General features: G+C 42.5%; 1 protein-coding gene across 1 annotated transcript in view; it reads right to left on the bottom strand.

The window, feature by feature from the left end:
* Window positions 1-753: 753 nt before the first annotated feature.
* LOC100606383 (transmembrane protein 132B) overlaps window positions 754-19,709 on the bottom strand; it is a 494,015-nt gene continuing 475,059 nt past the window's right edge. Inside the window, exons 6-9 of the mRNA XM_030821671.1 lie at window positions 18,387-18,592; window positions 12,149-12,419; window positions 10,475-10,666; window positions 754-9,545 (exon numbers count right to left, since the gene is read on the bottom strand). Coding sequence (XP_030677531.1) covers window positions 8,400-9,545; window positions 10,475-10,666; window positions 12,149-12,419; window positions 18,387-18,592 — 1,815 coding nt within the window. The 3' untranslated portion in view covers window positions 754-8,399. The remainder of the gene's footprint in view (window positions 9,546-10,474; window positions 10,667-12,148; window positions 12,420-18,386; window positions 18,593-19,709) is intronic.

The following is a 19,709-nucleotide window of genomic DNA, read 5'->3' as shown; positions in this document are numbered from 1 at the left end:
GGTATTTGCATTTCTAAAGCTGAATTCTAAGAGATTTTAGTTAGCAATGGCAGACGTTAGTTCAGGCAACATAGCCATTAAAGCCAATTGTCTGGAGAGGGTAGAGGTATGGCATGGTAGAGGTCCTTTTCCTGGTTAATATCTGCAGAGCAGTGGAGACTCAACACATTGAAATATTTTAGTTGTTATGAAGTTAAATGTAACACATCCCAAGACTATGAACATGAACTGGAATTTTTGGTGCCTGAATGAGCTTTCCTGCCACTCAGACCTCATAAATACTTTCCTGCCACTTCAAACTTCTCCCTACAGGCAGAGACATATCTGAATAAAGCTTTTTCTCTCACTAAAACTCAACTTTGTCAGGTTTAAAGAAAAATTGACTTTTCTTCCCCTTTTCCAAGAATTGAGTTTGCATGTCTTAGCTATAGACATTCACGGGGCACCACTGTCTTCTTTCTGGATGGTCCCTTCCTAATGTAGACTAGGGCCCAACATGATGTTTTGCCAAAGTATTTTCTTTGGGGCTCGAGAGCCAGCCCATTTCTCTGGGAATCTTGCCCTTATGCTTAAATAAGCCATTGTTTTCCTTTATTCTCAAGGTCTCAGCCCATAACTGCCATCAAGAACCTGAAGACATAGCTTCCTCTATGGCAGACTTAAGGACATCTGAATATCTACCTCTGAACACCTATTTGAAGAAAAGATTATTTCCTGGAACCTACCAATTAATTGTTTTACTATAACAAGGAATCATCCAACATGTTTTATTTCTTCGTTTTCAAAATGTTTGGAAGTGCCTTTACAGAGACATTAAATATACGGTGGAACATACACAACAGATCATACTGAAACCATAGGTAATATAATGAGATAGATACATTATACAAAAAGGTATATAGAAGCACAATGTCATAACAGCATGCTCTGTTTATAATATCTGGCGTTTACCAGGGAACAAGAATCCGATTCAGAAATGTGGAAAGTAAGGGATAACACCTTTTCAAATGCCAGACAAAACTTGTCCCCACTGTTTGCTGCCTTGCAATCACCCCAAAGCACACTACTGGCTGGCCTGTGTAGGTTTGGCCACTCACTATGTTCTGCACCTGAGATCCGGTCCACCTGCCTGAGAAGAGTCTGAGGCTGGGAACTGATACCTAAGATGCACATTTCAATTTTGAGACAACAGCATGCCCTGTAGACACACGTTATACATGGGCAGTATTGTAAAGATTACTTGCCATGGGAAGACACACACTGCCTCCCTCTAAGAGCACGGGTCTGCTGCATGATATGCGCTATGTGCATGTGACTATCTTTCAGTGTTTTATAGCCACTTATTTTTTCCTAGGTTTGATCATTTCCTTATGGCTTAATTCTCCACTCTCAGCCTTTCATAGTTGTGGTGTTTGCTTATGCCCACAATAATGTGTGGAGAATACCTAGGAGACCCCTGTAATGGAGGTTGGACAATTGGTTTTGTTCTTGGAATCCACTTCCCTTGCTAGAAGTCCAAAGTAAGGGTCATATCAGAGGATAACTACAGAAAGGAAGTCACTTGGCGATCAAGTCCCTCCATGGGCCAGTTCATCTTTGGGCATGTGAACTGGTGGCTCTGGGGTAATTCACTGCATTGCAGCAACTGAGACGGCAATAGGTCCGATGGACATTTCCAGGTGTGCCCGATGGAAACTGTCACCAACCAGATTAATGAAATGAGAAGGCTGAGTGCCTGGGCCAGTGTGCTTATCAGTGCCAGATGTGTGCTCCTTCTCAGCCTGTAATATTCATGGAAATGGAAAATGCTTCTACTATGTGGGAAATACGTGGATAAAACAGAGATCCTAAAGCGGTTATGATGGAGGAAAAAGGCACGCTCTTTGAGGAAGCATCTCTAAGTGAAATAACTATATCATATGGTCAGTGTTGACACTGGCATTCTGTTATTTCATTCAGAAAGTCAAATTCTTACAAAGGAGGTAAAAATAACGTGGCAGACTATTTCATCTCCAGCCTTATAATGGGAAACAGAAAGTCTCACTTGCTTTTTTGGCCACAGGAAGTACAGAAAGATGTGTCAGGTCAAAAGTTATTTCAGCCATCCCAAAGAAGCAATATTTCCAAATAGGTTTGAAAAACATCAGCATCACACAGACCCCAAATCCCAAAGCGGCATCCATCTCTCTGTTCGTAAAGTGCTTTACTCCAATGGGCAATGTCAATGTATAGAGAGGTCTTCTATCCTCTCAGTTCCTGCAGCATCTAAAGAGACTCCCGTGAGACTCTTGTCGTTAACATAAAATTACAATGTTTCATTTGAACAACTGACCAAGAGCAGCAATTAAATCCAAAGAAATTTTAAAGGCATCTCATAGAATATGAAGATTGTCCAGTACTGTAAGTTGATAACGTTATTGCTTGCTTGGACTGGGAAGATAATTTCCCTAATGAACTTGAACTGTTATTTCTTATCTGGAAAATGATGGTGCCCTATTTGTCTTGAGCCATAGAATAGTCTATAAACACAGTAACCCAGATGAAAATGTTTCTGCGCTTTTTTTTTTTTTTTGTATTTTTAAAAATTTCTAAAAGCAAACAACAAAAAGACTTCAGAATCTATCTCGATTGTATGAAACCATAAAGAAACTAACAGGCATTAAGGATTTCAATACGAAAAAATTTCAAATGCCGTGTTTACATTTTGCACCCACACACAAAACCTAAATATAAAGTGTTCATTCTTTCACAAATCTTATTTCAAACTTTCTTTTATCCTTCTTTTTTTGAAACATATTTTACTAAACTCTATATATGCATGCACGCTGAGATCTGGGGAGAACTGGTTAAGTTCTTTTTGTTTTTCTTCTTTTGTTTTTGTTTGAGACAGAGTCTTGCTCTTGTTGCCCAGGCTGGAGTGCAGTGGTACGATCTTGGCTCACTACAACCTCCACCTCCCAGGTTCAAGTGATTCTCCTGCCTCAGCCTCCAGAGTAGCTGGGACTACAGGCACGTGCCACCACGCCTGGCTAATTTTTGTATTTTTAGTAGAGGCAGGGTTTCACCACATTGCCCAGGCTGGTCTCAAACTCCTGACTTCAGGTGATCTGCCCACCTGGGCCTCCCAAAGTGCTGGACCGGTTGAGTTCTGTGTCAGGGCTCCCATCTTCCCAGGGAAAAGACAAGGAGGAAGCTGTTAGTGGAAAACAGTTACCCAAACTGCTGAGAAGCAATTCTGATGGGGCTGGGGTTTTGCACCCGGGAGCACATTTTTGGCTCTTTTGCTGCCAATAGTTTAGAGGCAGGAAATCCCGCCTCAGTTTCACAAAGCCAACTCCTGTGTTTACACCCAGTTACTTGAATGGTATCTGAAGGGCCTGGAGAAAGATTAGATCTGGTATTGGGCATTTATTATGACACATCAAATTATTGCCAAAGAGGCATCCCTATTCATCCTGAAAGCAAGGAGCAGCATTTGCCAGCATGCCAGAAACGACTCTGCAGTTTCAAGAAATACACACACACCAACAGAGAGCCTCTAGCCCCTCTAGGGACTTGGCAAGTGTACCACCCGTCTTTCAGCTGAAACATCTACTTCGGCCTCTCAAATAGAATCCTCACCTGTCCTGTGGTTTTCTTAGGTCTCTAGAGCTCTGCCTGTCTGGAAACCTCAGCACCCTGGGCCCAGTACAAAGCCCCTGCCCCAAATACATATACAAGACCAAGCCATTGATGAGCAAAGACCAAAGGGTGGACAGAGGTCAAAGGCTCTCAAACACCCGCAGCATCATGCATTTCAGCACTGACTTTCAACATGGTTTGAACCTGGGCGGGGCCATGAGACACAGGAGATCTTTTTCTGAGACATCTGGAGAGCTTTCCCCAGCCTACCAGGATAACAAATAAGAAATGTCTTCAAGGTAAAATATGTTGGCAACTTTTAAGAAAGGTTTTCTTTTGATGTCCATTTATTACTGCATCAAGGGTATTAAAATCTCTGGCTGAAAAGAAAAAATAAATCTATATTATAGCCAACCATACAGCTGTTTTAGGGAACATGCAGATAAAATAATGAAACAACTGAAGAATGTTTAAATGTTTATTTTCATGTTAAAAACGATGTGTTACCCTGTGGTTAGAATATACCTTTATGCTGAAAAATGAAGTCACTTTATTTCCGAAATATTTCCAGGAAAAAAGAAAAGGAAAAAATCCAGAAGTCAAGAAGAATAAGATGAAAATGTTCTGGCAGATTCCATCATCAATCCCCACATAAGCCACAGCCTTTCTAGGCCAGAATTCCAAATTCAGATGTTATTAGGTCTCAAATGTTTTTCCCACTATCAGTTTAGATATTTTTGAGTGGGATGTCTGTACATTTAAAAGCTACAATTTTGCATGCTTTCACTTTAAAAAACTCGGTGTTTCATTATATTGCCTATATTACATACAAAAATATCTGCAATCCATATTTTAGCATAACTTTTCCACCATCCATACTGTCCCTTTACATGACAGGTGATATGCATTACATCACATATATATAATTTTAATAAAAGGGGAGGGTTGCTGAGTTTATAAACCATCTATTGTGTCATTTACAGAGAATGAAATGGAAAATTGAGACCATGTTTAGGTAACTAGAGTAGAAAACACATTGGTGTCCCTGACACGTAGGGTTCAGATGAAACCGCACTCTGTGGTCCTGGCTGTGAGACTGAATAGTTCCCTCACAGAGCCTTAATAGTTCTCTGACAGGGCCCCAACATCCCAGCAATGGGAAGGCCTCTTTCTAAAATAATCAAACAAGAATGCTACCAAAATGCACAAAGGTGGACGTTCTAAAACTTAAAAGTTAGCAAGTTACAAATTACTTAGTCTACAGATGTGGCAATGGGACAAAACTTAATCAACTTTCCCCCTGCATGACTTTAGAAATAGAAACTTCTGTCTAGATAGTCAGGATTGTTATAGTCTGAGAATTGATCCTGGCCAGTGTGCAATATACAACAGCTAGGAAGTCAATTCTTCCTTCTCTTGGGACACATGGAGTATTCTGAGGTTTGCTAGGTGTTGCTTTTCCAGGGTAACCTTCTATTGTCTTTTCTTCTTGCCTTCTCTCAAATGCAACATACCTGTGTGTTTAAGCATCAGTTCTTTGGTGTGGCAGCTGTTTCTTGATTCCCGTGCTCTGGCCTCTACTGCAGCACATCTGGACCCTGGAGGCAGCGGTTGCAATCCTCAGTGGTTCCAGGTCATATGCTGGTCGTCTAGCGTCTGAACCTCCCTTCATGTGACCACAGAGTTCACTGTCTGGTGCTTTCTCAAGAGGCTTGCTGGTGTCTCCCTCAGCGGGAGTCTGAGCATTCCATTCCCATGGGAGAGGAAGGGACTTTATAAATGTTTGGTTCAGGTTATTTATCAAGACTAATAATTTGGGTCTATCAGCCATAAAATCCTGGAAAATCCAGGCAAATGCATGGTCCCCAGAAAATTAGATTTCATGGCTTAATAGTTTATATCTTTACCCCCACTTTAGATATTTTGGGGCACAGCACCTAATAGTTGTATATTGACTAGCTGGAAAACAAGGTGCTATAACCCATGGTTTATAAACTTCAGGAAATATTTAGAGGAGGAAATATTTTAATGAAATTCTTTCATGAGAAATAGTATCCATGCCAAATCTGAGAACAATTGACAGTCACTGTTGATTCTTACTAAATAGTTTGTTGTCTGGCTCTTCAGTATTCACACACACACACACACACACACGCACACACACACACGGGTATATGTATGTATATGTGTTTCTATACATCTGGGTGTGGGTTATATGGTGGAAGGAACCCTTCCCCCATGGCCTTCCATTTGATTGTTATTTTGAACTGACCGGGTTTTAACACAAAGGAGCAAAGGTGGCTACACAGGAGCCGTATCACTCAGGGTGACTCTAAGTTATCACAAGAAGCATCTTCAGGACTGCGGCCAGTTTCCAGCCCTGCTGGCATGTTTGAATGCTCCCCAGTTTGCTCCCTGCACCCCATCAAGCACTGCCATCAGAGGGAATGCTCTAATTTGTATGTTCCTTAATAACACTCCCCATGGCAGGGATAATTTCCTTTACCTCCTCCCCAGTTATACCCCCTACCCAAAGTCTCACTTTACCAGTGGGCAGGACCCTGCTGTATGTGTGTGAGAGATTTCCTCCCTGTTTCAGCGGAGGTTCTTCATTTTCAGAAATGATTTCCCAGTCTTTCTGGAATGCTAGAGATCCAAAGAGAGAGAGGACTGAAAAGCCTCACAGAAGGAGCCGACTCACCTGCATAGCTACGTGTCAATCAGCACATGAACTTTCTTCGGTCCTGTATGGTTGGCTCTGAGCTACCTCTGCACCAAACTCTTTGAAAAGCTTTTGGCTGACTGAGGAATCTTCCCATAAACTGTCAGCCATCTCTCTGCAAGCTCCTTTTGCAGCTGATGCCTGGCTCTCCTCGCTTCCTTATCCCATCAAACTGAACTATTTTTGGAACTTCACCAGCTTCGGTTCCTAAGCCCCATTTTATAGAACTAACTGAACACTGGGCTCTGGAGGTCAGGCCTACATCACTTGCAATTTCAGCACTGTTCACAAACATACTACAGTCCTGTGGGCCAGAGATACAGGAAGAACTTCTTGGCTGCCACGTCATGGCTAGAGGAGGCTGGGTTGTCCTGTTCCCATCCAAGGAAATCTATAATAGGAGAACAGCTGAACGCCTCTCCTTGGATTAGCTCAGTTATCAGCCATTTGGAGTCAGGGCACTGCTTCAGGCGACCTCCTGCAGATCCTTTCTACTTTGGGCCTTTAAAATTATATTTCTTAGAGATGCAAATGCCTCAGTAAAGCTCATAATGAGGCATATCAGTCCAGTGTCTACATTTCCAATAATACGATCTTAATAAATATGTCATTACATTTTGCTAATCTGAAATTTTTGCCTTAAGACCATTCATGATGCTATTAACATTTTTATTTAACCATTATGCAGGAGTTGTTTCTTTTTTTCTCTTGCCATTTTGATTTCTCAATAGCTGTGGTTTTTAAATTTGTTTTCTACAATACCTGCTTCTGGAGTTCTGGAACAGTCATTTATTTGTATGGATTTTGGGGGGAAACCCACTGCTTCTCTCCACAAATGCACACGCTGTCAATGTTTTATCTCTGCCAGAGTATGATTGAGTTTTTTGGGTTTTTTTGGTTTTTTTGGTCATTGTATGGATGGATTTCTATATATTGCTAACTTGAAATGTCATTCTACTTATTCAAAAAAAAAAAAAACTTTTGTTCTGGTAAAATGGAAAGTGTAATCTGCATCTATTTCCTAGGCAATTTCCTTTCTGTGTAGGTCAATTCTACTTTAAGACTTCAGTTTGGATAATAAATTGTGTTGGCCACAAAGCACCTGTATAAATACAGCTATGCTGGGGCCTTTTTACCCTCAGAAATGCACTCCAGGAGTTCCCCATGAGTTTTCAACAAGCAGAGAATAAAAATAAATGTCTGTGATTGACAACTTTTCTCCAAATTTTTGAAACTTCACGTAGAAAACTGTAAAGAGATGGCCCTCCCTCACTGTACATTAACATTTTAAGTAAAACCCTTTGTCCCAGTGTTATACAAGAAAGTTCAACAACAAAAGGAAGGAAAAACAAAGTGAGAATAAGCTTCTTGGATACCATCCCTAGATGATGAAGTGCAGAAAACTGGAAAAACCTGACATCCTGTATGGAGACCCAGGAAATAACACGACATGGCAAATCCCAGGGAAGAAAACTCGTGTAAATCAAACAGAGCTCAAGGAAAAGACTGAAATTTCTTCTCTTCATGTTTCAAAAAGAATTCCAGCGGTCAAAGGAACAGGTGCAGGTGCAAATGTATATAAAAATAATGAGCAGCGCTCATGACAAATCAGGATAGCTACATTCAGTCATCTTTCATGTATGTCTAAACTCAGGCCAAGGGGCAATAAGTGTCCACTGTGCTTTAAAAGGTCTAGGAATAGAAAAATCAACACCCAAATCTTTTCTAATTCCACATGGCCATTTGTCACAAGATGACTAACAATGTCTGTGGGGTCAGGTTTAATACATTTGCACTGAGCTCGTATCAGGCAGTCCATAAAACTGTTGTCTTAGAATTTCTCCAGTCCCCACATGTGGCTGTTTTAGAGGCATTTCCAGACTTAAAACCCAGCTTCCATAGCTCTCCAGACCTCTTTTACCTGCTGAGAAATGAATCCCACCAGACCTCCACAAATCAAACTTTGTTAAATCATCCCCTATTGCTGATCAAACTCACTGCTCCAGCATTCAAAAAACAGAAGGCATAAAGGTGAATACAAACATAAGAAAGGAGTTTACATCTGGTCTTGCAGTCTTTCCATATAATCTCTAAAGTCCTGCGAATCCCCCAGCCCCATATCTTGGCAGACCCACTTGATGTTATCATCGCTGTCAAACAGGATGGAGTTGGTGTATGGGCCGCCGTCCTCTGGGAGGATGGTGGTGTAGGAAGTGAACTTGACTCTCTTCCTCTTTGGGCCCGAAGAATTCATAGGTTCATTTTTAATTTCTTTCTCATAGACATAGTCAGAGGGTCTGAGTAGTTGACTATGAAAAGTCTTCTGAGAACTGCCGTTCAGAAGGAAGTTCCTCTCCTCGAACTGCAGGCCCCTGTCTATCATGGTTGTGCACTCCTCCGACGGGAGTGTAATGTCAACAGGGTTCTCCAAAAGTTCCACTTCATTCCCAAGCCAGACCCAGTCGTGGGAATGGGGGATGTTGCCCTGCTCACTCACAGCAAACCTTTTGTGTCTGTATTTCCAGGCAAATGCCACGCAGTTGATCAAGAAGACCAGAATGGCCAGGCAGAAGACGCAGAGCAGGGCATACATGCCAATCTCCAAGTCCGTTAGCCCCCTTGAGGTCACTGTGAGGTCACTAGGATTATTGGGGTCCGGTGACTTCCCTTGACTGGGGAAGCTTGTAAAGGCATCTGGACCACCACTTTTGAGTAACTTATTCTTCCCTGCCATGGGAGACTGGGGGGTTGTGCTTTTGTTGGTACTTTCCTCTTGGCCAACAGGTGTGCCATGGTGGAACCATTCCTGGACTGCTCTCTCCTGGTTTCCTTCGCGCTCTATGGAATTACTGAGGTGGTCTTTATATTCCCGATTTATGCCCTCAATATCATTGCTGCCTCCTTGGTGCTCATCACTACTTGGTTCGAATTTGACCTTGACATTTCCTTTACCCACGGCAAGAACACTCTTCCTCTTGGTCTTCTGACAAGGTTCACTTATCATCATTTCTAACTTAATCAAAGGCCCTTGTCCTTCACCCTCTGCAACCACAATTGGCCATTTGGACTCAAGGTTTGCCTGGACAGACACCACCATTTCATCCAATGATGAGACAGTAACAGAATAATCCTTAGGATCGTAAATGTCTAAAGGTGTCACCGAACCATCACTGAACAAAATCCAAGAACTTACTATTGCCTCCTAAGGAAAATGAAACCAAAGCATTAGGTTATAATCAGATTCCTTCAAATTTGAAAACATAAGTATAATTTCCTATATGAATTGTTTAAATATAAGGAGATTTCTATAGTTTTATAATCTTGAACAGTTCTTGTTATGCCTTGAACTGGTTGAACCGGCATCAATAATGTGCTGTAGCCTCACTGGTACAAGGAATAAATAATAAACTTTAACGACTGCATTAAACTATAAATTAATTTATTGCATACATACAATAGAATTTGACTTTGACCTTTTTAAAAACATTTTGAAAGATCAGGCAATTTATCTGAATCAGTTTCAGGTGCAACAAATCAGGCTACTGCTCAAGATAATATCACTTTGAACATTCTTCATTAAGAAGCCAGTGGTGACGTAGCAAAACATGCACTGGCTGGAAAGACTCGGGAAGATGCATTGTGAGGCTGGCTGGCTTGAATGACACAGTGGCTCTGTGGCTCTGGTATCTTTAGAAATAATTTACAGAAGTTTAGAGATGGGAGGACGTTTTAGAGTTGACCATAATTATTGTAAACAGCAATTTGGTGCCTGTTACCCATGCTTAAGTAGCTGAAATGGAATTTCCAAGTATCAAAAACCACCTGCTTTGGCAGAAGTGAAAACACGTGATCCTTTGGTCACGGTCTAGCAGCAGGCTGTGCCTGGCACAGATAAGCCCAGGGGAAAGCAAATGTATGGGGATGTGGTCGGCGTGGAAAAGCACATAAGAGGAAATGTGTCTAAGCCACTGAATACTTTTCTCAGAGACAGGGCAGCCCAGATAAGAAGCAAGAAGCTTCAAGAATCCCCAGTCCTAGGCGTGAGGGCTCTCCTGCTCTTTCACAGGATGTGCTAACCGAGAGAGAGGTCGTCTCCACTGACGAGGGATGCAGGGCCCCTGGGACACTCACCTGCTGTGGGGACTGAAGAATATCTAGGGCAGCAGCTGTGGAGACGATGGCCCTTTTGTCTGCTCGGTGAGGCTGCAGGGAGAGAGACATGCCAGCTACGAGCTGCACTCCCAGCTCTGCGATGGTGACTCGGTCGTCCAGGACAATTACCGTCTTCTCGGCCAGGATGGAGTCCGACAGCGGCGAGAGGACCTGAAAAGTCAGCGAGGAGGCTCATGCATCTCTGCTCCTCATGAGCACCATGAGTCCCTTAACTGGGGCTCCCAACAAAGTGCTCTCCCAGCCCTCGGCTCAATGCATGCACCTGTGGGAATCGGTTAGGGAAGTGTTATGCTGTCGTTCAATCACACTTAACACTTGCAGGAGTTTTATAAAGATCATCTTGGTCTATTTAGTTTCCTCTGATTTATGTCATGATAACAGCAGTGTATTTTCTGAGAGAATCTTGATTTAATTTAGAGGCAATAATAAAAAACTGTCCATTGATATTAGGTACTCAAAGAGCAACATTTTCCCAACAACTAACATTTAGAATGGCACAGCTGGCCTTCAAACAGGGTGAGCACCCTGTATTACTCAGGTGGACCCAATGTAATCACATGAGTCCTTAAAAGCAGAGACCTTTTCCTGGCTGGGGGCAGAAGGGGAAGTCAGAGATTCACAGTGTGAGAATGACTCCATCCAGCCACTACCGAAGGCGGAAGGGACCACGTGACAAGGAATGCAGGTGGCCTTGGGGCACAGTGACCCCTGGCTGACAGAGTGCAAGGAAACAGGGACCTCAGTCAGTCCTAAAATCACAAAGAACTAAGTTCTGCCAACAGCCTAAAGGAGCTTGGAAGGCAAGCCTTTCCCCAAACTCCCAGATAAGAGCCCAGGCCAGCTGAGACCTGGAGTGCAGCCTCATGGTGCCCTGAGCACGGAATGCAGCAGGCCCACGCGGATGCCTGACCTGCGGAAATATTAGCTGACTAACGGGTGTTTTTTAAGCTGCTAGTTTGTGGTAATTTGTTACACAAAAATAGAAAACACAGAACATACCATGTTTCATCCGGCTTTGCCAAAAATATAGCTTTGGCTGTAATAAAATCTGACTTAGTTAACTCTGAGCAGAAACATTTTAATTTTGTATAAAGAAATATTCTGCACCATTTCTGCAGAATTATCCTGTCAAATTGGCTAGAATATAATTTAACTATCACTATGATAAAGAATAGCTATGGATTACTATATTTTTAAAAATTTTTGTCTACTGTACAAGGTATGATAGAACTAAATGGTTACACTTCAAGGTTAGGAGGGAAAAAACTAGCTCTCAGCAGTATCACCTTCTATTGGTGATATACAAAATGGAGAGTATGATGTTGGCGAAAAGATTATTTACACTACATGTTTCATTTAGCCTTCTTGGTAAAAGGGATTAGGTATTTTTCTCAAGTCTCTAGAATATAAACATTAATCTGAGTTTAGGTTATTAAAATTGATGAATGCTCTATTGCTTCTCAGGATTCTCTTACAATCAAACAGATGCAATACATGCACAGTGACACATGTTGATATGCATGTCCACATGCACATGTGCACACAGACACACATCTGCACAACAGCATCTACCTGGCCACTCATCAACACAGACTGGTGTTGGGCAAAGTGGCAAGGCGTGGTGGCATGTACCTGCACCGTGGTTATTCCTGGCTCCCGACCAGCCAGGGTCCTGCCGTCCTGTAACTGAGCGATTTTCGGCTCCTCCACCTTCATGAACTCGGTCACAAGGTCAGTGATGTCAAACTGCCAGTCGGGGCCCAGCATGTAGGTCAGCTGCCCTAAGTCAGGTGACTCGGCCACAAACTGGGTGAGGACACGCACCGTGGCGTGCTGGTACTGCAGGGAGCAGCCTCGTCCCTTCTTCTCCTCATCGTCCTCGTCATCACTTTCCCGGGTAGGCCTGGAGCACAAGGAATCAAAACAGAATAAAGTCCTCATTGTTAAGAAGTTCCACATGCCCTTGTTTTTCAGATTCTAGGTGAGCCCACAGAATGAAACGAAATGGTCCTTCTCCTGCCGGACCTGCTCGGCCATCTGTCCGTTCCCTCTTCATTCACTCATTCCACAAGCACACTTTGGTGAGGATGATGTGCTTTGTGCTTGCAACAGGAATGGCAAGGGCAGCTCCTGCCTTCCTGACCCAGACAGAGGCTGAGACTCTGGTCTTGGTGTCCTGGAAACTGGTAATTTTAAAATCATTCCCCTGTGGGATGGAGGAACCTAAGATATGAATCAGAACTGCTGTTTGGATTCATTTTGACTCCTCCCATTAGACCTCATGCCAAGTTCTCTACCCTCTCACAGGCTCAGCTACCTCCCCTTGGAAATGAACATAGGAACAGCTGGCCCCCTTTCCTCTCTCATAGTTCCACATGAGGACTAAGTAGGTCAAGGTATGATGACACCTCAGAAATGGCCCTTTAGGAACCCCAGACCGACCAGGAACCATCAGCAGTGGACGGTTCTAACACCGGACCTCCTCATCAGCTGAGGCCCTCGAGTCTGTACAGAAAGAAGCAGCTTCTCGAGCTTATGGTCCTAAATTTTGCCAAACAATCCTCTCCTTCCACCATCCTACACTAATCTAAAATCACTGCTCTGTGAGCAAACCTGCTCATGCTACTGCTAAAACATCTGAAATGTGTCTCTCCTGTTCCCCATCCTGGCTTCTCCCTTCCTTCCTTATGGCTCTGGTCCTTCCTCTCTCCCTGGCACCTGTTATCCTCTAACCTCCACCTGTCCACAGTCCATCCTGAGAAACCCTCTCTGGCTCTGCAATTCCAGAACCTTCCCCTCAAGAAGTAGCAGTCCTGTGTCCCTTTATGAAAGTGCTTTGTTTGGTGACTATAGACCAGTCTGTGCCCTCAGTGCCTGGCGATTCTGTCAGGGGAGAAAGGGGAGAAGGGGAGTGACTCATGCATGCTGAATTAGACCTAGTGTGTGTCCTCTTCCACGTGCTTACATAAGGATGAGAGCAGACATCGATTGCCCACGGAACACACGGCAGCCGTGCATATTTAATTCATGTAATCTTCACACACCCCCAAAGAGCGAGGTTGAATTATTTCTCTGATCTTACCAATGAGGAAACCAAGACATGGTTTGTGCGGCCACTCAGCCAGGGCCACAAAGCTAGTTGTCTCCCGCGGCAGGGCTCACACAGCCAGACCAGCTGCCCCATCATGTGTGTCCCCTTCCTTTCTATAGCTAAGTCCATTCGTCTTCTCAACAGCTATGAAACACGTTCTTATTTTTGCATAAAGAAACCAGGCTCGGAGTGGTTAATATGTAGCCCAGATAACTGGCAATTAGCAGGTCTGGATACAGCTCCATTTGACTACCAAAACCCACCTTCTTTACTATATTACATTCCGCCTCCCTGAAAGGTCTGAGAACCATTTATAAAATGATAGAAAAAATTTTCACCAGCACAATAGCATAACAATTTTGGTTTCCCAAAGTAAGAAATGAGTATCTCCATGAGTAAGAGAGATGATGTTAGGTGGCAAAGAAACAGCATTCAATTTAAAAAAAAAATTTGAATAACATACTGAAAAGTTATTCCCATTTTATTTTTCAATCCTTCTGAATATGTCACAGGGAATGTCTCTGTTCTGTGCTAGGATGTCTTTAAAGCTTCTCGGAACTAACTACTTTCCATTAGTTAATAAAGACAAGCTCACATAGGCAGGCAACAGTGTCTACTCAGAATTTAACAACACTGTTTAATTTTCTTTGCAATAATTTTAGTTAAATTTATTTTATGATAAATGACACTAGTTGACCCACTTGTGCTAGCAATGGGAAGTTTCCTTTAAATTAATGGGTAAAATTTAAGAAGAACACCACTAGGCTTGTGTTTCATTAAAATGTGGCAGTATCATAATAATGGTCAATGAATATATGAGATTTTAGAAATCTTGTAGTAATGAAACAAAACAATCCTGTTATTTTAGGACAGATTGTATCCTATTCATTTATTTAAACTTTCAATTTCAAAATAATTACAAATTCACTAAAAGCTAAAACAACAAGAACAAATAAAAACCAGGAGGTCTTACACACTCTTTACGCAGTTCCCTGAAGTTAGCATCTTCCTAACTATAAGAAAACATCAAAACCAGGAAATTGGCAATGGTATACATAGAGCTTATTAACATACAAGCACAACTTATTACAGTCTAACTTTGCTACTTTGAGTGTAGATACCTTAGTTCCCTGTAAGTCTCATTACCCTGACTGCTTTTAAGAATACAATTGTTTTAAGTATGTTTTCCTGTCTATCCTAAGTACCACATCAGATAATGTCATAATTTTCCCTTTGAATACCAAACATGATGTAAAAAATTGATACGAAGGAAAGTCTATCCTATTTAACAGTGTTTTTACTCATTCTATCATTCTTCTTTCCTTTCTGAAGTTCAAAATCGTTTTCCATTATAATTTTTTCTGTTCCATTAGCCATGCTTTAAAGGTAGGTCTCCTGAAACAAACTCTCCAAGTTTTTGTTCAGGTAAGAATGTCTTTATTCTCCTTTCATTCCTAAAGGATACTTTTGCCAAGTAAAGAATCTGAGGCTGACAGTTCCTTTCTTTTAGCGCCTGAAAAATGTGCCAAATCCTTCTGGCCTCCGTGGTTTCAGGCAAGAAATTCATTGCCATTCAAATTGGTATAACCTCTCTCTGGATGCTTTTAAGACTTTCTTTGTCTTTAATTTTCCGAAGTGTAATTACAACGTGTCTTCACATGGATTTCTTTGGGTTTATCATGTTTGTGGTTTCCCAAGCTTTTTGAAACTATGTGTTTATGTCTCTTGACAAACTGGAGAGGTTTTCAGCCATTATTTCTGCAAATACTGTTTGAGCCCGACAGCTTTTCTCCTCTTGTTCTCGGATTCTAATTACGTGAATCCTAGATCTTTTGTTATGGTCCCACAGGTCCCCGATGCTCTGTTCCTTTTTTCCCCCAAGACTATTTTCTCTGTTATTTAGATTAAGTAAATTGTATTGTCTGTCCTCAGGTTCATCGATTTTATCCTCTGTCATCTCCACCGTACTCTGAGCCTATTGAGGGCTTTTGTTCTCCCTCTTTCCTATATTTTTCTATAATTTACAGCTGATTCTTTTTTATAAGTTATGTTTCCTTGCTGAGATATTTTCCTTTTTAATTGGTTCCAAGGCTATTTGTAATTTCTTACTGAAAGCTTTTTTTTTTTCCCTTTGGTATTGCTGCTTTAAAATCCTTGTCAGATATTCTAACATCTGATTTATCTGGGCATGGCCATCAGTTGATCGTCTTTTCTCATTCAAGTTGTGGTTTATCTAATTCTTGGTATGACGAGTGAATTTTTTCAGTTATATTCTGGACATTTTGTCCATTATGACAGGAAACCCTGGGTGCAGCTGAAATCTATTGTAGTTAAATTGGCTTTGTTTTAGTGCATATGTCGTAGCCTAATTTTGTGCACTTAGATTCTAATGAAAATTTGGCTTGAGAGCCCGCAGGTGCTATTCTGGTCTGTTTTGTTCCCCCGGCACTGTGGATTCCCACAGTGAAGCAGGAATCCCACTTGAATCCCTCTGGATTTGCCCATAGGAGACGAGGGCACTTCCCTGGGCTGGGTGGAGGCTGGAAGACGTCATGTACTTGTCCAGCGGCCCGTCAAGTTTCAGCAAGGGTTTTCGAGATCTACCCTTGGCCTTTTGTTTAGAGCACACTTTTCTGACAGTGAATCTCTTAAAATGTCTTCATCATTTGCTGTCTGGAAATACTGAAAATTTCAACATCATCAGGTCCCTGTTTCTTTTTGTCTCATAGCCCTTCCAAAATTTTCTCTCTCCTCTTGCATTCTGCTATTAGCAGCAAGATGAATCCAAGGGCCCATTCAGTAGTTTGCCTGGACTTCTCCTCAGCGAACTATCTGACCTCACTTGCTTTCCACACACCAGCAGGGCACAATCTTGCTAAGCACTCTGTCACCACCTAACCAGAATCCATGCTCCTCACCTCCCCCTGAACCCTCACTGGCAGCGTTTTTGAAGTTCAGATTTCTACTTCCCATTTGTCCACAATGATCTCGGCTTTCTGTAAGGTGATTTGGGATTCCTCTACAACGATCCTCATGCATCACGTACAACATCTTTAACACCCATGTTTCTACTAACAATCTGTTCAAGGCAATTGAGGCTTTTTCCATTATTCTCCTCAAAATCTTCCAGCCTCCACTCACTGCCTGATTCCAATGGCACGCTCACATTTGAGGTATGAGTTACGGCTACATTCCACCACTGGGCAACAGGCTCTGTATTAGTTTTCTATTGCTGCATAACAAATGACCACAAATTTCATGGTTTAAAGCAATGCCCACACCAACACACTCACAGTTCTGCAAGCCAGTAATCCAGGCGGACTCAACTTGATTCTCTACACAGAGATTCACAAGTTCAATATTAAGGCGTCAGCTGGGCTGGTATCTTATCTGGAAGTGCTGGGGAAGAATCCACTTCTAAGGTCAGCCAGGTTGTTGGCAGAATTCTGCTCCTAAGGTTATAGAACTGAGGCCCCAATTCCTGGCTGGTTGTCATTTGGAGGCTGCTCTCAGCTACTAAAGATTACCCACATTCTTCGGTAAGTGGCTTAATCCACATTTGTCAGCAAGTGGCTCAATCCACCTTCAAAGCCAGCAGTACATCATCAAGTCGTTCTCATCCTCAAATCTTCCCAACTTCCCCTTCTGCTACCAGTTGGCAGGAACTCTCTGCTTGCAGAGGCCTTATCTGATGGGTCCCACCACATGGCTAATCTCTGTATTTTAAGTTCCATTGATTTGGGATTGCACTTACATCTGTAAAATCCCCTCCCAGCACTACGAGGTCAGTGTTTGAAGAAGCAGGAGATGGGGATCATGGGGAGGGAGAGTTATCATTTTTTTTTTGAGGTGGAGTCTCACTCTGTCACCCAGGTTGGAGTGCAGTGGCACGATCTCGGCTCACTGCAAGCTCCGCCTCCCAGGTTCAGGACAACCTCCTGCCTCAGCCTCCTGAGTAGCTGGGACTATAGGCACCCATCACCACGCCCAGCTAATTTTTTTGTATTTTTAGTAGAGACGGCGTTTCACCGTGTTAGCCAGGATGGTCTCGATCTCCTGACGTTGTGATACGCCTGCCTTAGCCTCCCAAAGTGCTGGGATTACAGGCGAGAGTCATCTTTAGAACTGTCTACTATAGTATGTAACCATTCACTGAGTTCTTGGGACAACCCTTCAGTAATGTTACCATCCCTAATTGATAGATGAGGAAACTGAGAAAGAGACAGGTTAAATCACATGCACAATGTCACACAGGTACAAGTTGTAAAGCTGGGGTTAAAATTCAGGCAATAAAATGAAGAGTCTTGCCTGGCGTGGGATGGTGGTGGGGAACGACTCAGGCAGCCTTATCCCATAGCCCACAGTCTTAACCACTGTACTGTGCTCCATGGAGGAAGGCTGACATTTACAAGCAGGGGAACTGAGAGTGAGTAACATAGGAATGAACAATAGTGAAGTGAGTGGGGAATGGAAAATAGCTATGTCCTAAATGCCACATCTTGTGCTAGGTGCTTGTTATGTATTGCATTCGTTTTACTGAATCCTAGCAACTATTCTATGAGGTTGTTACTATTATTATTATTATCTTCATTATAATTTCCTCATGTCAAGTTGCTAGTAAGTACTCAAGTCAGATCCATCTGAACCCAAAGCCCAGACCACGCTTCCCACCATGGATGTTGGTTCCCAGGGGCTTGAGTCCCTGAGGGCCAATTTGCCTCCCACAAAGATCTGGGCCCCAGGACAAATGGATCCACAGCCTTCTCTTTGATTCCTCACCTTCTGTTGGCAGCAACCGGGATCCTCCAGCCCTTGATCTGGCTCAGCTCGGTGTCTGAGATCTCAATCTGCAGGGGGAGTCTGGGCGCCCAGACAGTGACCTCGAACTGGGAGGTGAAGTGCTGGTGGGTGAAGTTCACAATCGTGTCCACTTTGCTCTTCATTTCCTTCCCATTCACAAAAATGGAATCACAGTTGTTGGAAACCTTTGGGGAGGAGGTAGAACCTTGAGATGCATCAGTAGGAAAAGCACAAGCAAAAACCAACAACAGTGAAAGTTCATGAACTGCAGCAGCTCTGATTTATTAGACACCAAAACAACCCGATGAACAGAACTTGTACAAAAGGTAATTTGTAGGCACTAATTAGTGACAAATACTGACAAATAGACTCCAGGAAAACTATTTCGTATTACAAAATACTGACAAGTAAAACCATTAACATAATTTAATGGAGTTATATAACCTCTGTTGCCTTTTGTGTGTATGTGTGCTTTTCTTTATCTTACCTTTTTTATGTACTCAAACGATTGCTAATCAAACCCCAGGTGCCTCATAGTTCACTCTTGCACCATACCTGAATATGCATAAAAGGTTTTTATGTTACTGAAAAAGCACATTATTCAAGTCACACTGAGGATATCTGAAAAATCAGGAGAGCTTTGCACTAGCTTAAAATCCTGGTAGGCAAAATAGTTGTGAAATGCATTAGAAACATGGATATAATTATTTTTGCCCCATTCAGCTATAATTTTGCAGAATGAATGTGGCATTTCACCATGGTCTTTTGACTCAGCACTTGGGGGTGGCCTCTCTAATGTGCATGCTTCAGCAGGTTGAGCATTAGACCATTTAAGTCCCCACTTTACTTCACATTCTCAGGATAAGCAAATAAATTGTTGCTGACTTTCTCTCCTGGACAATCAGGAAAATATATTTATGTATCTAGGTGGAGAGAAGAAAGAGGGATTACAAATCATTTCATGAGCAGAGGACAGAAAATAAAAAGTAGTGTGCAACCTTTGCATTCATACTGCTAAGGGGCAGTGTCAAGCCTGCGCTGCTGGCAGGGCCCCCACCTCAACCAGTGGAGCCACCACAGCCCTACTTTTGCAAGCCAGAAATGAGGACTTATTCTTGTTGCTTCTCTTCCTCACTTGAATCTGTAACTACAACTCAGGCCTCCCTTCGGAGCCCCAGACACACGTGCCCAACTGCCTATTTGACATGGTCAAGTGAATGGCTCAAGAACAATGTCAGAAGTGCCCACTTCCAAACTTAAAGAGTAAACTTCCAAGTTGTTTGAGATAAATTACCATCTCCC

Source organism: Nomascus leucogenys, chromosome 10 (genome assembly GCF_006542625.1).
Source record: "Nomascus leucogenys isolate Asia chromosome 10, Asia_NLE_v1, whole genome shotgun sequence".
Taxonomy (NCBI): Eukaryota; Metazoa; Chordata; class Mammalia; order Primates; family Hylobatidae; genus Nomascus; species Nomascus leucogenys.
The sequence above is the reverse complement of the archived record's forward strand: the minus strand, read 5'-3'. Positions and strand labels throughout refer to the sequence as shown.